The sequence below is a fragment of the Orcinus orca genome, chromosome 18, assembly GCF_937001465.1.
Source record: "Orcinus orca chromosome 18, mOrcOrc1.1, whole genome shotgun sequence".
Taxonomy (NCBI): domain Eukaryota; kingdom Metazoa; phylum Chordata; class Mammalia; order Artiodactyla; family Delphinidae; genus Orcinus; species Orcinus orca.
Genome location: NC_064576.1, coordinates 61,847,539 through 61,867,486, shown reverse-complemented (window position 1 = coordinate 61,867,486; position 19,948 = coordinate 61,847,539). Strand labels below are relative to the sequence as shown.

Genomic DNA, 19,948 nt, shown 5'->3' with positions numbered 1-19,948 from the left:
TGCACACCAATAGTTTCCAATCTATCAAAGCATAAATTTGCCAGTCTTTTTTCCTAAGTCAAGGAAGTAGCGAAGTGAGGTTTAATTAAAAGCAGCAACTATTTGTACAGCTGTCCCTGGGTTCATGGCTCGTAAAAGGATTTAGCTTCAAACTCTGCTGCCTAAGTCCTTTGGGAGTTTCACAAAAAAACTCATTTAGCCTCCTCATCCGGACAGTGCCAAGCCCTTGCTTCGCAAGTTGCTTCAGGAACAGGCAGAGCTGGGCCCTGATGCAACTTCAGCTTCGACAGTCGGGCCTTCTCAGCACATGTGGCTTGGAGCAAAGCAGAGAAGATACCCAGGTCCCCTTCTTTTGTATGGGGGACAGGAGCCTTGAAGGCTACTCCACGAGGCTCCTGAAAATTCCCCTACGGTTGGGAAACGGAGGGAGGACGATCAAGCACAGTTTTCGTTTTGTGAGCTTTTCTCTGGCACTTCACACTTTCCGATTCCCGGTGGGTCTTTGACCCGTGCACTCCCATCCCCAGTCCCCAAGGCGTGAACGGTCACCGGTAGGCATCCTTCAGAGGAGATGGGGGCGGGGTATCCCTGTGGATAGATGCATCCACACAGAGCGGCCATGCCAGCGTAAGCCCTGGAGAGGAGGAGGAACCAGCGCTCAGCATTTGGCTGATTTTCAGGTGTAAGGGAAGCAGCACTTCAGGCAGCCTTGATTCCGAACAAACCTATTCGGACTTGAAGCGAGCGCAGTGGCCAGCGTAGGTCACTGACAGCTGGCGGAGGGCGGGACCGGCCCCACGCGCAGAGAGGCAAGGAGGCGGCGGAGCTGCGGCTTAGGAAGAGTGACCCTGGCGACCCCAAACGCCCCGCCTCCTTCGCTCGCTGCTTCACCTGCCGGCCGAGCGCGCCGAGCCGCGGGCGGAGGCGATGGCTAGCCCCGCGCCCTTAGTGGCCTCCATCAGCCACCAAATGGTGGCTCTGCACACCCTGCAGCTTCTGCAGCAGGAGTGGGGCTGGGGGGATGGTCCGGGCGCCCCCGGGAGCCCACGCGACCTGGACCACGTGTCCGCCGCCCCAGAGCGTCGCTCAGACCCACGGCTGGCCCGTGCCGGGCAGGGGCGTGGGGAGGAAGGCGGGGGCAAGGGGGCCAGGAACGTGGGGTCCGGGGCGCGGGCGAGCTCCCCCGAGGTGGAAGTGGTGCGAGGCGCCGAGGGGGGCGCGGAACTGCTGCCCTTACCCCGGGGTCGCGGGCCCTGCACCCTGGCCCAGATGGCGATGCGCAGCGCGCTGGCCCGCGTGGTGGACTCGACCTCGGAGCTGGTCAGCGTGGAGCAGACGCTGCTGGGCCCCCTCCAGCAGGAGCGGTCCATCCCCATCCACCTGAAGGTGAGTCTGGCCTCCAGCATCCATGCCCCTGCTTAGGTTCCCCCTGGGGCAGGGCAGCGGACCGGGATGCAGACGAGGCTGAGTCGCAGGATCCAAAGTCGAGCTTCCCCCAGAGATTCAGCACCTCGGAGTGGGAATGAGGGAGGTGACATTCCGGGGATTAGGTACTTGGGACAGGGAACTCAGGGCCCACCTGGGGCACACCTGACTGCAGAACGGAGATGCAGAAGGGCTTTGCCAAAACCTTCCTCTGGCCCTTTCCACATGTGAAGCTTCTAGGGACGGAAGACAGCTCCTCCCATCCCTTTCAAATTAAAAGCCGTTTCTCCAGAGCCTTAAATATACCTATTAAGTTCCCTCTGCCTTTTGTGTGACGAAATCACCTACATTTATTTGAAGTTCCTTCGCACTTATGAATCGCAGTTGTTTTTGCGTAAATCCAATTCCGCACAGAGCTCGGGGGCCTCACAGAGTCAACCTAAATTCTCCTAAAGTAGCGTGAGAGCGGGCTGGGTCCCGGGTGTTGAAGCAGGAACACTCATGTTAAACTCCTGCTAAGCCACGCAGCCCATCTTTGTAGGGCACAGTTTCCTCTTAAGGTACCAAACGGTGTTGGCCGATTTAGCCAGGGAACAGAGCAGCTGCCTCCCAGGCTGAGTGGGTTGGTGGAAATCTGGGGTTCTGGAATCCAGTCTTGGCCTTGCCATTAACCTAATTGGCTTAAGGTCACAAATCTCTCTGAGACCTTCTGGCCTTTCAATTTTGATCTGGAACATTGCTTCATTCATTCCCTGGGGAGTCTAGTGGGAGGAAATGGGGGAGGGGTAATGAAGAAAGAGCATTTCTCAAGACTTGCTATTCTTGCTCTACAAGCCAAAGTTTGGAAACCTTGATATATATTAGGTCGCACTATATACTGTAAAAGATTGATTTAAAATAAAAAAAAATAAAGCATAGCATTCACCTGAATAAATATTGTTACTCTGAACTAGGGTTTCTCCACCTCCACACTACTGACGTTTTTGTCTGGATGACTGCTGTGGGGTTGTCCTATGTACTGTAGGATGTTTAGTAGCATCCCTGGCCTCTACCCAGTAGATGCCAGCAGCATACCCTCCCCACCAATTGACAGAACCAAATACTGCTACATGTGTGTGGTGGGAGGGGAGATAAGGTCGCCTCCAGATGTGAAGCACTGCTTCATTCTGAAGTTTAAAAAATGAAGCTGCATTTCACCAGTGCTCTTGACTGTAAGAGGTACCTTTTTTTGTATCGCCAAGAAATTTTTTAAAATCCTGCCAATTAAACTGTGATACACATGAAGTGTGCTGTGATACTAGGAACGTATACAAGGCACAGGTAGGTTGGCAAAAGGAGAGACTGAGTGATCAGTTTTACCTTGGGTGATCCTGGAAGGCATCTTGGAGGAGGTAACCTTTAAAAAAAAAAAAAAAGAATGTTTACTCTCCAGGCATTAAAGGAAAAAAGCATTTCAGAGGAGCTGTGGGATCCAAGGCCAAGAAGTAATGAAAGGGCCTAGGGCTTTGGGGGAACTAAAATTAGTTCAGTATGGCAGAAGGCAAAAAAAAAGGATGCTGGAGAGTTAGGTGGGGTCAGGTGGGAAAAGGCCTGTGGGTCATGCTGAGGACCTGGACTGTCTTGCAGGCAAAAGGCAGCCATTGATATGACTGAAGGAAGGACCCTGATCAATCACAGAGGCAAGGTCAGGTCGGAAGACCATTGTCAGAGGGCCTGACCCAGTTTAGGAGCAATGGCGCCCTCTGCTCTGGACTATAAATCATGCCACTTGAGGTTAATGCAGCTGCCACTTCTACTTGGTAATCCTTTTAACCCTCTCTACTACTTGACTTTTTGTCCTAAACATTTTCTACTCTCCTCAAACTTTCTTCATCCAAACCTCAACCCTCTCACTCCTTTACTGAGAAAATTGAGGCCATCTGACACAAATATCTTCCATCCTACCTAAAAAAATCTCATTTCCAATCATCTTCTTTCTTGTCTCTAATAAAGAAATACTGTTTGGTTCCCACCCCCTCCGCCTCCCAAATAACTTCTTTCTCTTAAGTGCTGGAGCAAATCTTTCATCTGCCCCTGGACTTTTTCTCTCAGTTCCTTCCTCTCTCTTTGTATTTTCTAGTGCTTCCACTGTGCCAATTCCTCTTAATCCATAGATCTGCTCCAATCTTCCTTCACCTACCCAGCCCCTTGAGCCTTGGTCCCCTTCTTCTCCATCATGAGCAAACGTGCAGATGTCTGGATGTATTGCTACCAGTGTTTCTAGAGGCACCCAGAGTCCCCATTAAGAACAGGGATCTCCACAGGGAGCTCAGCTCGGTGCTCTGTGATGACCTAGGTGGGTGGGATGGGGGGGAGGGAGGTCCAAGAGGGAGGGGATATATGTATACGTATGGCTGTTTCACTTCATTGTACAGCAGAAACTAACACAACATTGTAAAGCAATTATACTCCCCCCCACCAAAAAAAAAAAAAAAAAAAGAATATAGACAACAACAACGACAACAAAAAAAGAACAGGGATCTCAACATTCTTGCTATTGGAGTCTGCTATTCACCTACAGGGGAGTAATGAGTTTCAGGGCTCCTGAGAATAGCCAGTGCTTTCAGAAGGGAGAGAAGCAGGGAGAGCTTTCTCTGTATGATTTGCCTCCTGGCCAGCATCTTGAAATTTTGCTTGGTTTGCTGTTTGGAGAAAAGGCAGTATCTCCATTAGGTTTGGAAGGTAATGCTTACAAAGCACTTAGACTCAAGGACACAGCAGTCTGTCTCTCCAGGGGGGCTGGTTATACAGACTTGGCATCATCATTACTGGTGTTAATTCAAATGATTTGGACGAGTTTTCTCTATATTTTTAAATTAAGAACATGCAGATTGATTTTATACATGAGAATGGTTTCAGGAGGATTTTGCTAAAGGAAATAATGCTTGCATGTCACTTGGAAGTGTGTGGAAATTTCCCTAACGTCAGGAATGCCTTCCATGGCATTCCTTGCCACAGAGAGGAGGAAGACTCACTTGAACAGCACAGCACAGGACAGCGATCAGGTCCCATGAAGCATTTCAAACCTACTCTGCCACTTCCTGCTGCAGACTCTTGGGCAAGTTATTTAGCCTTCCTGTGCTTCTGTCTCCTCACCTGTAAAGTGGGAACAGTGGTATTTAACGTTATTGAGATAATGCATAGAAAGTCTTAGCTACTGGCTGCTCACGGTAAATTGCAATACCTTTGAACTTTATTATTATTATTAATTATTATTATTATTGATTGATGCCTCAATCTTCTTCAATAGTCTTATTGACTATTATTATATTTCATTCTTGATATTGATGGATCTGACTCCTGAACTCTGTATTTACTTTTGAGACTGTTGACAAAAACAGAGTTAGGATGACCCAAAGAGACTTCCAGGAAGCCTCCACTTTCCAGAGGTTAGCTTTAGCCCATGGCTGATGACTGACTTAGAGATGTGACCATTGAGTGACTCGCTGATCAAACCACCAGAATTAAGGGAGTGAAATTTTCAGGCCTGAAGGCAGAGAAACCCTCACCATAATAATAATGCATATCTTTATAGTAGTTTACTATTTTCTTAAAGAAGCCAACGCTTGATATTCCTTTTGAGCATTTAGAGATTATCGAACTCATGCAAAAACAAACAAACAAACATGAAATGAGTCTTTTCATGGTGGTTAAAAATGCTTAACAAAACTGAGTCTTGTGAAATTTGGTGGAAAGGATGGAGTTAACCAGCTTGATAAAAATTTATTACGGGAGGAAACTGAGGCTCAGAGGAATTTAGAACTGCTGAAGAGTCTGCAGCTAAGAAGTAGTGGCCCACGATTCAAACATGGTTTTGTCTGACTCTTTCTACCAATCACAGTGCTAGCTCATAGGGGTGTTATGAACATTACACTGAAAATAAAGTACATGAGAGTGCACAGTTGTCAGGGCACGGTCATACATGCCATGCACTGCACACCACTTCAGCTGCAATAGTCATTCTGCACACTGAGTATCATAGTCAGCTTGGGCTGCCATAACAAAATGCCACAGACTTGGGTGGCTTAAACCACAGACATTTATTTTCTCACTGTTGTGAAGGCTGGGAAGTTCAAGAGCAAATTTGGTTTCTGGGAAGGGCTCTCTTCCTGGCTTGTGGACTGTCACCTTCTCACTGTGTCCTCACATGGCCTTTCCTCTGTGCCAGAGAGAAAGAGAGATCTTGGATGTCTCTTCCTCTTCTTGTAGGACACCAATCCTATTGGATTAGGGCCCCATCCTTATGATGTAACTTAACTTTAATTACCTCCCTAAAGATCCTATCTCCAAATACAGTCACACTGCAAGTCAGGTTTTCAACACCTGAATTTTGGTGGAACACAATTCAGTCCCTAACACTGGGTGATTTGTGTCTCCTCTAATGATGATCACCTTACATAGTGACAAAAAGCCCCAGGTAAACGTAGGAAATCTGTATCAAACTAGCAATACTGGCAAAGATGCTATAATACTTGCCACCCAAAGGGAGCACAGAAATGTGTGGAGCACCAGAAGGAAGAGAGTCTAGGATTTTAAAAACTACTAAAAATGACCAACCCAAAGAGATCATTAACTAAGCCAATCATGAAGTCACTCTGGTTGAGTTTTGTCTGTCTTCCTTTGATAGTTAAAAACATTTACGGTTTCCAAGAGTTCTGTTCTGAAGCAAGTTTCATGGAAACAATGGCTGATGCCAGCTTTTAGAGGCAGAAGAACTTTCCTGCCATTGCAGATAAAACTTGCCTGTGAGCTCACCCATTGCAATTAACTAATTCTGGTACCAATAATTCTCTCACGTTCAGTGGTCCGTGCTGGTTTTCTCATTCCACAGAGCAAGAGCAGTGGTTGTAAAACTGTTGGCTTTGGCTTCACAGTCATTGCTAAGGCTTTTTGCAAACTGCAAGTGTGGATATTGAGTTACTCAGAGGCAGACATTGATGATGAGTGCTTTTCTTCCCCATTAACATTGGTTAGTGAAGCCAGTTTCTGCAAATTTGGGAATTGTGTCTTTAAAAATTGCTAATATTCGATTGAAGAAATAAATTCTCATGGTTATATTATTAGTAGCCTTAGCCAGGGGATTGCTCTTTGTCTGGGACAAAACTGTGCTTTTATGTCAGGAAAAGGCCAAGTGACAGCTCTAGAAGTAGCTTAGTTATAGCTTTGTTATTCCTTATAAAGTGAATGATATGAAAATCAGGACATAAAAGCTTTCTGAAATGAACATTTAGGGAGAGATATTGCAGGAAGGCCCTAAAACAAACCTACTTATGTTTAATGTCTTGTGGAAATGCTGCCTTGCTTTATTTTACAATTTTGGGGTTTGCCTTGTGAGCATACCTGAATCAAGTGCTTGTATCCATCACAAAGTGCTTTTCATGAGACTTTTCTGATGAAAATGGTACTGTACCCAAAGCAAATGCATAAGGAACCTTAGTTACTTATGAGCGTTTACACTGGGTACACCACGAGTAAAAATGTTTAATTTCTTGTGGGCGATAGACTTTTTGTGGTGACTGGCAGATACTGCGGTTCTTCACTGGGTGCGTTATTAATACGAAGTTGCATATCTATTTGAGATTGACCTAGAGTTTAGGCAATTGGTGATGGATCTGGGCCCTGCGACTTTGTTGTTCAAAGCCAGATGTCAATGAACAAAATGCAGTTGGGGCAATTTGTAGTATACTGTTCCTGATAGTATGGTTTTCATAACGCCGCTCTAAAATAGGGAAACGACACTCCTATTTTATGTGCACATCTAGCATGGAGGGTTGTGTTGGGTGTAGGGAAGAGATTTGTGCTCCCTCGTAGTTCCCAGCCCTGGGAAACTTTAGTGGAGAGTGGTTTGCTGTCCAGGCCGAAGTTCATTAAGGTCAGACCTCATCACAGAAAGCTGGAGGAAAGCTCTTTCTTCCATTAATACCCTCTGTAGAGTACGTTAGGCATTCAGGGAGAGTGAGAGGGAAAAATGTGAGAAAAAACACGTTTGTGGAGGCCATTATAAGAGAATATAGCTCAAGAAATGACTGTTTTGTAAAGAACCAACTTATTTTAAAGCCAGGGGTGAAGGGAATATGAATTGATTTATAGTTCCTGTAGATCTAGAAGTGATTTTGAAGATGATGTGATAGAAAAAACCCAAAAACCTTCTTTGTGTATTGTTTAAAATTACCTGCATTATAGAGCCTATAAAGTCATATTATATTTTTGACTTTATTACCTATTGGTGTTGGTTTCAGAAAACAAGCTTTGAAACTGACTCCTAATGCTAGATTGTTTTTGCTTTTAAGGCTTTGGTTTTGATGGGAGTGTTTATTTTCAATAAGAAGCTAAAAATGGGCTTAACTTTTCTTCCCTTTTTGGACTTTGCAGGTGCATTTTCAGTTGCTCAAAGATTTCAGAAGTGCACATTCCTAATAAATACAATGCGTCATGCAGAAAAGTACAAGTGGGGTGGATTTTCTAAGAGACCTCCCTTACACTGGGTAGGAGAGAACAGACCGGAGGAAGGGAGAGCTCCAACTAGGAGGTCTCTAATTAGCTAGGAGTTGGCTTTACATGGGGCGTGGAAGGTTCCATGCCTTGAATCCCTTCAAGATAACCACACCCTCTCAACTATGTTGCAGGGAAGAGGGCTGGACCAATGGGACAATCTTCAGTTTGGATATGACCGTTGCAAATTTGAGCTTTGTAACACTTAGTTAACCTTAAGAAAAATAGCATGAATATAGCCAGAAAACAAACATGAAACAATTCACATACAGACATTTTTGTTTCTCACTCAAAGCTAGTTGGGTGCCTCCCAGCTTGCTTCCATGGTGTCCCTGTTCACCCCATGGTGGCATCTGCAGCTCTGTACTTCTCATTCATTAGTCTGTCCCCAGCACTGGATGGCGAGCTCTGCTCTCTCTGTCATCCTGGCATCTGGCCCAGTTTCTGATTTGGGGTGTCTCTGATGAATACTTGAGTTTTGAGAGAGAGGTTAATTCCAGCTCTGCCACTTACTTGCTGTGCGATTTAGGGATGTCATTTAATCTCTCCAAGCAGCATTTCTTTTCATCTCTCATTCATGGACGGTTGTGAGGACTAAGTGAAATAAGGTATATTAGGAGCCTTGCTTGGAGCCTGGTGCCTAGTAGGTAAGGTGCTCAGGCTCATAGGCCTGACCAGTGTTCTTCAAACACTGGTTTGCCATGTTCCTCCCACGCTCAGAAGTTCAGGGACTTGACATTCAAGGCTGTCTGCACTAGCTTATCCTGATAGGCAACACAAAGCTCTGTTTTTCTCAGACTGGACTCCTGCCAGTCCTAGCCCCTGCTTGGCTCCAAGCCTTTGCTGGTATCATTCATTCTCATTGTGGGGCCATCTCTTTTCCCTATGAGTTAAATACTGCTTTCTCTAACACCACCTCTCTTATTATAGTGTCTATACAGTCCTTCTCACCTGCCACTTTGCTGATGCCTCACCCAAATTTCCATTCCCTTCTACAAAGGCTGGCAATAATCTGATGGTCTCAACCACTTTTTTAAAAAAATTGCATTGAAAAATACAAAACAAAATTTACCATTTTAAGGGTAGTGTTAAGTACTTCACATTTTTGTGCAAACAATCTCCATGACATTTTCATCTTGCAAATCTCGAAACCCTATACCCGTTAAACAAGAAGTCCCCATGTGCCCCCTCCCTCCAGCCCCTGGAAACCACCATTCTACTTTTAATTTCTATGAGTTTGACTACTCTAGGTACCACATATAAGAGGAATCATACAGTATTTGTCCTTTTGTGACAGGCCTATTTCATTCAGCATGATGCCCTCAAGGTTCATCCATGTTGTAGCATGTGTTAGAATTTTCTTTCTTTTTAAGGCTCAATAGTATTCCATGGCATACACAGACCACATTTTGTTGATCTGTTCATGTGTCCATGGATACTTGAGCTGCTTCCACCTCTTGGCTGTTGTGAATAATGCTGCTATGAACATGGGTGTGCAAATAACATTTTGAGATCCTGCTTTCAGTTTTTTTGGATATGTACCCAGAAGTGGAAGTGTTGGATCCTATGGCAATTCTAGTTTTAAGTTTTTTGAGGAAACTCCATACCGTTTTCCAGAGTGTCTGCAGCATTTTTACATTGCCAGCAGCAGTGCACAAGGGTTCCAATTTCTCCACATCCTCACCCACACTTGTTATTTTCAGTTTTTTTGATGGTGGACATTCTGTTGCATCTGAGGTGAACTTGGCTACTCTTTCTGAGCCTTAATCTTATTCTGTGTCACATCTCCACTGAAGGGTTTTAATAGGTTTTAGCTCACCAATTAGATTCCAAGTTTCTGTAGAGAATATTTTTCTTTTCTCTTCTACACTTCCTTCCTCTCCTCTTCTTACTGACCTCCCATTTAGTGGAGTACTTTATTCATAACTTTAGATTGACGGCATGCTTTATAAATACAAAGAGCTTTCATATTCATGAGCTAATTGGACTTCTCATGGTAGCTATTATTTTTCCCATTTTACAGATGAGAAAACTGAATATTCCATAGATAAAATGACTTGTCCACGGATGGCTTACCTAAAGGATAGAACCAGGGCTCTCTCTAATAGCTATTCCGGTGCTTATGAAGGATTGAGCTTTCATTCCCAGGGGCCTTTGAAGCTGCCTGGAGTGCTGCACTTCCTAACTGACATCTGTAAAGTCCCTTTTGCCATGTAATGTAACATACTCACAGGTCTGGGAAGAGACCACAATTCTGCCTACCACAGGGCAGATTTCAGCTAAAAATTAGGAAGAAATGTTCTAAAAGCTAGAGCCATCTCTTCTAATGGGTTGCTTCCTAAGCACATGAGTTTCTCCAGTGTAGCCAAGCAAATTCTGGACAAGTGCACATCAGGTATGCTATTGAAAGGATTCACCCACAGAACGAGCTCTGTTTGAACTCTGTGCAGTGCTTAGATTGTGAGTCTATAAATGTCTGTTCTTCCATAGGATTGGGCTTTTGTGTTTTTTCCATAGCCCTCATCACATTTCACTGGACATTTGGAGATATGCTGTATGTGTCTCATTTCTCCTACTAAATTATAAGTTCTTTAGAGATCAGGTACCATGTCTTATTGTCTTTTATCTAGTGTAGTAATAAGTCATGTAGTGGAGACTAGATACATGTTTGAAATCAATTTAACTGATTTATTAACTGAGGCAAATAGGCCGAGGCCATTACCCCAGTAGATTAGTTGAGTCACGAGACATTATCTCAACACACTTTATTTATTTATTTTTTAAAGTCTGTATTGAATTTGTTACAATATTGCTTCTTCTTTTTTATGTTTTGGTTTTTTGGCCATGAGGCATGTGGGATCTTAGCTCCCCAACCAGGGATGGAACCCGTACCCCCTGCATTGGAAGGCAAAGTCTTAACCACTGGAGCGCCAGGGAAGTCCCTCAACTCACTTTAAAATGTAAATGCTGGCCATCGATTTGGACCCCTGTAGCAATCAATACATTTCGTGTCCAAAAATCTGAGATTACACAAGGCTTTAGAAGTTCCAAAACCTGCTTTTAGATTGCTCAGCCACCATCATGTTCTAATTCTGGCAAAGTGCTCAAAGCACAGTGTAAGATATTACATCATTTTTGGAAGCATCTGGGACTTGCTAAATAAAAGCTGCTGGGAGGATATACTCTGTCATTGAGTGGAAAGCACCATAAGTGAAATCATCACCAATATTGATCATGTGAGTTTCCACCGAAAGTCCATGAGCCATTTAATATGCTGTTGCCTTAAGGCTGTCACTGGTGGCTCCTACCTTCTGCAGTAGAAGCTGGGTTGGAAGCCATGATTACTGGATCCATAGTTGGCTTTCAGACCTTCCAGAAAGGAAGAGAAGTGACCACCTGTTTTATTTTTCCCTTCCTTGGCTTAAGAGTCCCATGGAAAGCCTATTCCTATTAATTTGTTTTCTTTGACTGTTAATATATTTGAGAAAGGATTAAATGGAAATACTGTACTAAAATAGTAAAATAAAGAGACTTTGCAAAGCTCGCCAGAGATCTGAAGTTTACCCAGGGCCTCAGGGACCAGTACAGCCCAGCAGTGGAATTTTATTGTATGTATAATTTCCTCCAAAGATGCCTTCTTTGCTTCTTTACAGTAAATGTGAAATTGACTTCAGATTTTAGGCCCACAAATATATTTTTAAAGGCATTTTAATCTTCTTTGGGTGATGAATGCCTTTGCAGACTGGCTAATAGGCACACGTCAGCACACATTTCAGTGGTTCCTTCTATTTTAAATTTCCTTTTGCATGTTGTCTTTGATCCTTCCACTTTGTACTTAGAGTTGGATTACTTCTATAAAGCAAGTGGACAATTTCCCTTGATGTGGATCTTGGGAAAGTAGTCCAGAGTCATTTTTTCCCCCTACTTTCTCATTCCCAAGCAATGTGCTGCAGCAATATAGGTGACCCCATAAACTGTGGGACAGATTATCTAAGTAGCCCCTTGATACCTTCTGAACAGACATGAGCAATACTCAAAGGCAGGGAAGCAAGAATGCTTTAAAGAGAAAAAAAGCAGGAAGGGTGGTAGCCTGTGAATACCCGAATAAGGGGACTGTGCTGTATTAGCCCACACGGAGTCCTGCTGCTGTTGTTTTGCTGAATTGAATGAATGGATGTCTGTTTTGTTTCTTGGAGGATGTTTTCTAATAAACATTTTGCCAGAAACCCAGGTCCTTCTTCTTACCCAAGTGAGAGAGTTTTTATTAGGGAAAAGAATAGCTTCTCTTTCTACACAGAATTAGGAAGAAAACTAGTTCCTCATCAAACTTTGGTTCAACTTTTAGTTCTTTTTTTTTTGGATTATCTATTTTTCTTAAGTTTTTGAGTTGAATTTTTAGCTCAGGGATTTTCAGTGTTTAAGTGGTTTTTCTTTACTTATATAAGAATTTAAGTCTATGCTTTTCTCACTGGAGCTACGGCCCACAAATTGTGATATAGCAGTTCCATAATTGTTCAGTATAGAGCATTTTAAAATTTCAATTATTTTTTCCACTGACTTATGAATTATTTAGAAGTGGATTAAGTCATACATGTTTTGGGAAGGTTATATACATTACTGATGTCTCATTTATTTGCTTTGTGATTTGAGTGATATACACTTTGATATTAGTTGAGACTTGTGGCATTATCATAAAGTCATCTTTCATAAGTAATACATAGATGTTTGAGAATAATGTATATTTGCTTATCTCCATTAGACCAAGCTTATGATTAGAAAAGATTTTCAATCCTTTCTCTCTAGGCTGAATGTCCTGTTGTTTGATCAGTTTCTGAGAAAGATGTGTTAAAATCAGTCTTTATGTCTGGGGATTGAATGTAAATTGAGATTATCATATTAGACACACACGAGTACAAAACTGTCATATCTTCTTGGGGAATAATAGTTCCTTTTATTAAATGCAGTTTATTTTATCCCTAATAATGATTTTTCTGGATTTATTTTGACTTCTCTTTGCTTGATGTATATTTAGTATATTTACATTTACTTTCAATCTTTAGGTGTTTTTAGTTTTAAACGTGTTGCTCGTAAGCAGCGTATAGATAGATTTTGAAAATCCAACCTGGCAACCACTGCATTTCACAAGGTGATTTATTTAGTGCTTTCTATTCACCTGCTTTATGTTTGTATTTTTATTTCTCCATTTTTACCTTCTATCAGTAGAATCAAAAAGGTTTTGATATACCTTTTCCCTCTGCTGATTTTGAAATTTTATTATTTCTATACCTTTTTTTTTTCCCAAATCTGTACACCAAGGAAGGTTTCCCATGGATAGAATCTCCCACGCTGTCACCTTCGGATATTCTCGCGGTCCGCTGCAGCGAGCGCGGTCTCCCAAGGGTTGCAGGAAAGGGGCATCGAAGCCTGCAGAGCTTTGCTAGGTCCGGGAAGGTGCAGCCGAGCACTTGTGCTCCATCCTGCTCGGTGCCGCCTCCCGGGCCTCCTATTCCTCTACTTTTAACGATGATCCTTACATTTCTCACATGTATACTTAACAAGCCTGAAATTTATCAGTTTTGCTACTCGGCATTTTAGAACCATCTTGCTTTTTTTTTTTTTTTTTTGCGGTACACGGGCCTCTCACTGTTGTGGCCTCTCCCGTTGCAGAGCACAGGCTCTGGACGCGCAGGCTCAGCGGCCATGGCTCATGGGCCCAGCCGCTCCGCGGCGTGTGGGATCTTCCCGGACCGGGGCACGAACCCGTGTCCCCTGCATCGGCAGGCGGACTCTCAACCACTGCGCCATCAGGGAAGCCCTACCATCTTGCTTTTTTAAACTCCAAGTTAGTTGTTATAATTTTTGTTTTGATTAATCAAATCTTCAGATTTACACTGTGTTTTTAAGTTTCTTTGTTCACTGTTGCTTCTTACATCCTTTCTTTCTGAGTTGAATCTCCTCCTTATGAATTATATCTTTAAGAAGATCTGATAGTGAGAGTCTATTTGTGTTAAGTCCTTTTGTGCTTTTAAATAAAAGTATATTTACTTGGCCCTGATGTTTAAATGGTAGTTTAGTGGGACTAAAAAAAAAAATCTTGGTTGACAGTTATTTGAGGATATTATTCTATTATATCTTCAATTGTTATTGCTTAGAAGTTGGCTGTCTGGTCATCCAGACTGAACTCGTCGTTTTCTTTTCTGGTTGCTTTTAAGAGCAGTTTTACCTTAATGAGTTTAGATTTGGATTTCGTTTAACTTTTTCTGCTCAAAGCTTGTTTTGTTTCCTGAATCTAAGGATCAATTTGGGATCATCTGAATCAATCTGGGATAATTTTTATCCAGTATTCTCTTTGACTACTGCTTCTCCCCCATTCTTTTTCTTGTCTCTCCTGGAAATGTATCTGTTGTACCTTGTCATTCTGGCAATCCATGTCACGTAACTTCTCATTCATATTTCCCATGACTTTATTTTGCATTCTGGGTAATTTTCTCAAATTTACCATCCAGTTTACTAATCTTCACTTCATATGTATTTATTCAGGTGTTTAACATTGAGTTTTTAATGTGTCATGATAGTTGTCATTTCTAGCAGTGGTACTGGGTTCTTTTTCAAGCCTGTTTTTTCTTAGGACACTTTATTTCTTCTTTTATATCTTTAATCATTATAAATATATTTTACAGTCTATATATGAAATTCTTGGAGTTCAATCCTGCCCTACATTGCATCTACTATATCATGGTGGATTGTACTGAAAATTTCATATTCTGAGTTTGTCTTCGACAGAGCTTTATGGGACTACTACTGAGGGGCATGGGTTGTGAACATGTTTCTGTGGAATAGGCTTTTGTTTGCTTTTGCCATGTGTCCATGGATATCTCAGACCAGTTCCAATTTTTAAATTAATGTCTTGGCATGAGTGTTCCAAGAACATGTATATGGTATAGAGGACAACTACAAACTTGAACTACTGTGCAGTATAGGTCCACAGTTACAGATTCATAGGGTCAACTTTACCTTCCACACCAAACCCAGCTGAAGAGAGACCAACTTTCTTTTCTTGATAGGTATTGGCAGGCAGCTAAAGCAATCTACTTTTCTTTTATACCTGGTCCTTGGGGATTTCCATTACTTTCTTGCAAGCTCAGAAAGGATGTTTGTTCTGTATTATTTAGAATATAGTAGCAAGGCATTATGGGGAAACTACATGTGCCATGTGCCAGAACCAGAAGTCTGGGGGGAGTCAGTTATTTGTACATTTGAATCTTGAAGGATGGGGGGTTAGGGGTGCCAACCCCCCAAGCAGTCAAAAATCTGCAGATAATTTTACAGTTGGCCCTCCACCTCCATGCTTCCAAATCCACGGATTCAACACTGTGGACAGTGTAGTACTGTAGTACATATTTATTGGAAAAAATCTGCAGAGAAGTGGACCTGTGCAGTTCAAACTTGTGTTGTCTGAGTCAACTGTATTTAAAATAAAACATATAGTCAACATTATCTCTGATATGGAATAATTTCAGAGTACCATTTACATGTAATGGATTTTAGAATGTGAATATTTGAGGATTAAAAAAATCTCTTTAATTAGCTCATTCTTTAAAACTACCAGTGAACTATTTCTAAATCTGCATTGGACATTTCTTGGGACCATGTTCATTAAATACCAAATCCTGTATTGGAATCTTGAAGACAGTGATTATGGAATAATAAGAAGGAAGTCTATTTGTATATTCGTCAAAGCTCTTTTAGGAACAAATAAGAGAAACTCAACTCCAAGTGGCTTAAGTAAAAAGAAATATTTATTGATTCAGATAGCTAAAAAATCCTGGGATTTATTGTTCAAGTACAGCTAGATTGACATGCTCAGAAAATGTAATTGGAATCAGTCTCCTTTAATCTCTTGTTTCTACTTTTTTTTCTGTGTTGGCCTCACTTTCATTTGAATTCTCTCCTTATGGTGGCAAGATGTTTTCCAACAGCTCCAGTAGAACAGAACTTCTCTTTCCCAGTCTAACAAATATCCTGGGACTGTGGCTTATTGGCCTGCCTTAGGTAGTCTGTCCATCCTTGGCCAGTCCAAGTGGCTGAGGGATGATGTGCTCTGATTGACCTGGTCCCTGGAGCTGTGGAGTGGAGTCAGCTTTGGTCAAACTACATAGGCTGAGAATGGAGGAGAGTAGTTCTCTGAGAGAAAAATCGAGGTTCTGTCATCAGAAGACTGGACTGGAAACTGGGTACACAAAACACAACAACTGTCTTCCATAACCTATCTAATTGCTTGTTTGTGTTTGGTCTTCATTTCAGGACAGTGTTGAGTTTAGAAACATCTGCAGTCATTTGGCTCTACAGATTGAAGGACAGCAGTTTGACAGAGATTTGAGTGCTGCTCACCAGTGTTTGAAGATGATAGTCAAGAAGCTGATTCAGTCTCTTGCTAATCTTCCTTCGGATGCCCACATGGTAGCCTGTGCTTCCTTGAGACAGATCTTACAGAATCTCCCAGACATCTGAGTGTTCAAGACACTGGAATTAAAACCACAGCAAGCACTGCTAAGAGAACTGGCTACCTTAAATTCCTAAGTGGATCAGCAGACAATGGATGTTTTTATTCCCAGGAAGGAGAGACTTGGTAGCATATATAGCAGTCTGACCAGTGGCATCTGTAACCCTTGGGAATTATAGAATGTTGGTGAAAAATTTTTAAAGCAGTAGTTCACATTTTTAAGTGTCTTGACATATTTGCTGACTTTTTGATTGAAATATATTCCACTTTGTGGAACTGACTGGATTACATGTGTATATACATTTATGAATATATATTAAGTGTTAATTTTAATTGAATGACACCTTAATCTACATTCATATTAATGTAGGCCTATGAGGTTTAATATGGCTATTGGATGATTAGAGCTCCATGGTTTTTCAAATTATTTTGAATAAATGGGATATTTGGTAATTGATATGTTCTACTTACTGAGCACTTCATTTTGTGTTATGAGAATGATCTCTGGATGTTGTAGGACCACACCACATGTGTCAGTAATTATCAGTTCCAATATTGGCATTAATAACTTGCTGTTGGGCAGCGAAGAGCTGCTTCTAAACCTTATGCTTTCATCTACTGATTTGTAAATTAATGGTAATGAGCTCTGAAGTACCAAGGCTATATGATATGTAAGTACAAAGTACAGTATTATTAAAGTCTCACGTGAAAACATCTAGTTTCTCATACTCTTTCTAAATATTCCCACTGAAGTAGGAAATTCTTGGAAAAGAAAGGACGGAGTGGATATACTGCCAGATTTCCCTAAATATTTAGAGTAAGGAAAAGAGAGAGTGACTTTTTTTGCAACAAAAATCTACACATGCTTAGGAAAAACCAAATTTCCTGTTGCTTAATGGTGACCGCGTTGAGAACCAAAGTAAACTGAAGTGCTGCTTTTCCCTTAAAGTTTTAATAGAAATGGCATCAGATTTAGAAAGAAAAGAGTATAATGCAGCTTGTTTTCTGAAGGAATTACAAACTGGGTCTGTATGGTAAGAGTATACCTACTGTTAAAACAATTAAGTGATAAGAATAATCAAAGCCTTTTTAATCTCACATATTCTAATCCTAGTTGGTTTCACATATTTTCTTCCACAATCTTAAGTATATTGCTTCTTTTTAGATGTTACTGACCATTTCCGTAGAAGAGAAATAAATTTATGAGACTGAATTTTACATGAAAGATGAGAGGTGTGTATTTATGCATGTGCATGTGTGTATAGGGGAAAGGATGGGCCAGTAGGGAAGGGCATTCATTTCTTGGGAACAATCTTCAGCACATTGTTCTTGCACTCCTAGGAAACACTGTATTCTGGGGGTACCACTGTACTTTATGGTGCTGTCTTTCCCCACGGAAATTATTCCAAGACTCTTCTCTAAAGACATAGCATTATTATAGGCTGCCTTCCCGTTGTAATCAATATCCCTATCAATAAATATTAATATTATGGGTTTTTTATAACTCCTATTCCAAGAAATATTGAAGATTTTTGCTTTCCTGTCTGTACTTGTGCTTTTTCCTCACTTTGCAGTGTGTTTCCCACAGACCAGTTGAAACCCCATTCATCCTTCAAGGCCTGATTTATTCACCATTTCTTTCATGAGCCCTCCTGGATCATCCCAGTAGGATGTGGGCTCTTCCTCCTCTGAACTCACATAAAAACACACTTTGTGCTACTGCACAGGCATTTATCACACACCATCTTATAGCATGGCTATTGCTATACCTGCCATCAAGATTGGCTTGCCTGAGGGCAAGGATTATTCTAGACATCTTTGTATACTGCATAGCAGCTATAATTCTAAAAGTTCTTTGACTACTAGAACTTCCATGGCCCCTACCACTTTTTCACACACACACACACACACACACACACATTTTTACTTCTGTGTCTTATGTTCTTTGCTCAGTCTGTATAATCATTTGTTTGTACATGCTGCTCTCTTCTTTTCTTCCCTTTGGTTGAGTGCTGCTGGCAAAACTCCATTCTTGGTCAAGACCAACTCTCCTCCTACTCCCATGTCTGCTCGTGAGTTCTGAATATGGCTTAAGAACAACACACGGCTATGCCAACTCACTTCAATTCATGGCTTGCAATCTCAAGGGACCCTCATGTCCTCCATTAGTGCTACTTCATTTCCTAGGACTGCATTGTCCAATATGGCAACCACTGGCCACATGTGACTTTGAGCACTTGAATACGGTTAGTCTGAATTGAGATGTGCTGAAAATGTAAAATGCACGTTGGCTTTTAAAACTAAAATTGTTTTTATCATTAAAAACAAAGAATGTAAAAGATCTCAATAATTTTTTTATACAGATACATGCTGAAATGATAATATTTTCAATATATTTGGTTACATAAAATACATTCTTTTTTTTTTTTGTGGTACGCGGGCCTCTCACTGTTGTGGGCTCTCCCGTTGCGGAGCACAGGCTCCGGACGCGCAGGCTCAGCGGCCATGGCTCACGGGCCCAGCCGCTCCGCGGCATGTGGGATCTTCCCGGACTGGGGCACGAACCCGTGTCCCCTGCATCGGTAGGCGGACTCCCAACCACTGCGCCACCAGGGAAGCCCATAAAATACATTCTTAAAATTAATTTTATCAGTTTTGTTTTACCTCTTTAAGGTGGCTACTAGAAAATTTGAAATTTAATTTGTGGCTTGCATTGTATTTCTATAGGGTAGTGCTGTCCTAGAAAATTCACTGGGCAATTCAGTGCTATCCTTGACAATTACTCTCTGAGGGGTTTGTTCCATACCTTCTCAAACTTGATTCTTCTTCATTTTTCTCATTCTCAGCTGATGAACTTGCTTCCGATGGCACTGAAAAAAAAAAAGCCCTCTGAAGAGCATGTTCATCTTCACACTAACAGGTCTACCATATACCCTGATACCCTTTTGTTATAAGGAGGACTTGCCCTGCTCCTACCTGAAGCTGATCAACCACTCAGGCCCTGGACCCTGTCCTCTCTTCACTTACTTGAAGACTTGCTTTTTGCATTCATTCCTTTGTCTGCATTACCAGTTTTTGCTTCTTAATGGGAGCATTTCCATCAGCATGATATTATGTTATAGGATCTCCAATCTTTATTTTTTTTTAATTTTTTTTATATTACTGATTTTTTTTTACATCTTTATTGGAGTATAATTGCTTTACAATGTTGTTAGTTTCTGCTGTATAACAAAGTGAATCAGCTACAGGTGTACATAAATCCCCATATCCCCTCCCTCTTGAGCCTCCCTCCCACCCTCCAATCTTTAAACAACAATTTCTCCAGCTACAACTCTATTTTTCTCCTTACCTAAAGAGCAAAATTGATTGCAATAGTCTAAATTAGTTGTCTACAATTTGTTTTTTCTGATTCCCTTTTGAACTCATACCAAATGGATTTTGTACCCACAACTCCATGAAAATTGCTCTTGTTAAGGTCCCTAATGACTG

The 19,948-nt window shown here is 41.7% G+C and overlaps 1 protein-coding gene across 1 annotated transcript; it reads left to right on the top strand.

The window, feature by feature from the left end:
• The first annotated feature begins 463 nt into the window (after positions 1 to 463).
• On the top strand, positions 464 to 16,916 carry DLEU7 (deleted in lymphocytic leukemia 7). Its single transcript, XM_004274615.3, has 2 exons — positions 464 to 1,386; positions 16,261 to 16,916. Exons 1-2 carry the CDS (start codon positions 928 to 930, stop codon positions 16,465 to 16,467), a joined length of 666 nt encoding a protein of 221 aa, XP_004274663.1. The 5' UTR covers positions 464 to 927; the 3' UTR covers positions 16,468 to 16,916.
• Positions 16,917 to 19,948: the final 3,032 nt, after the last annotated feature.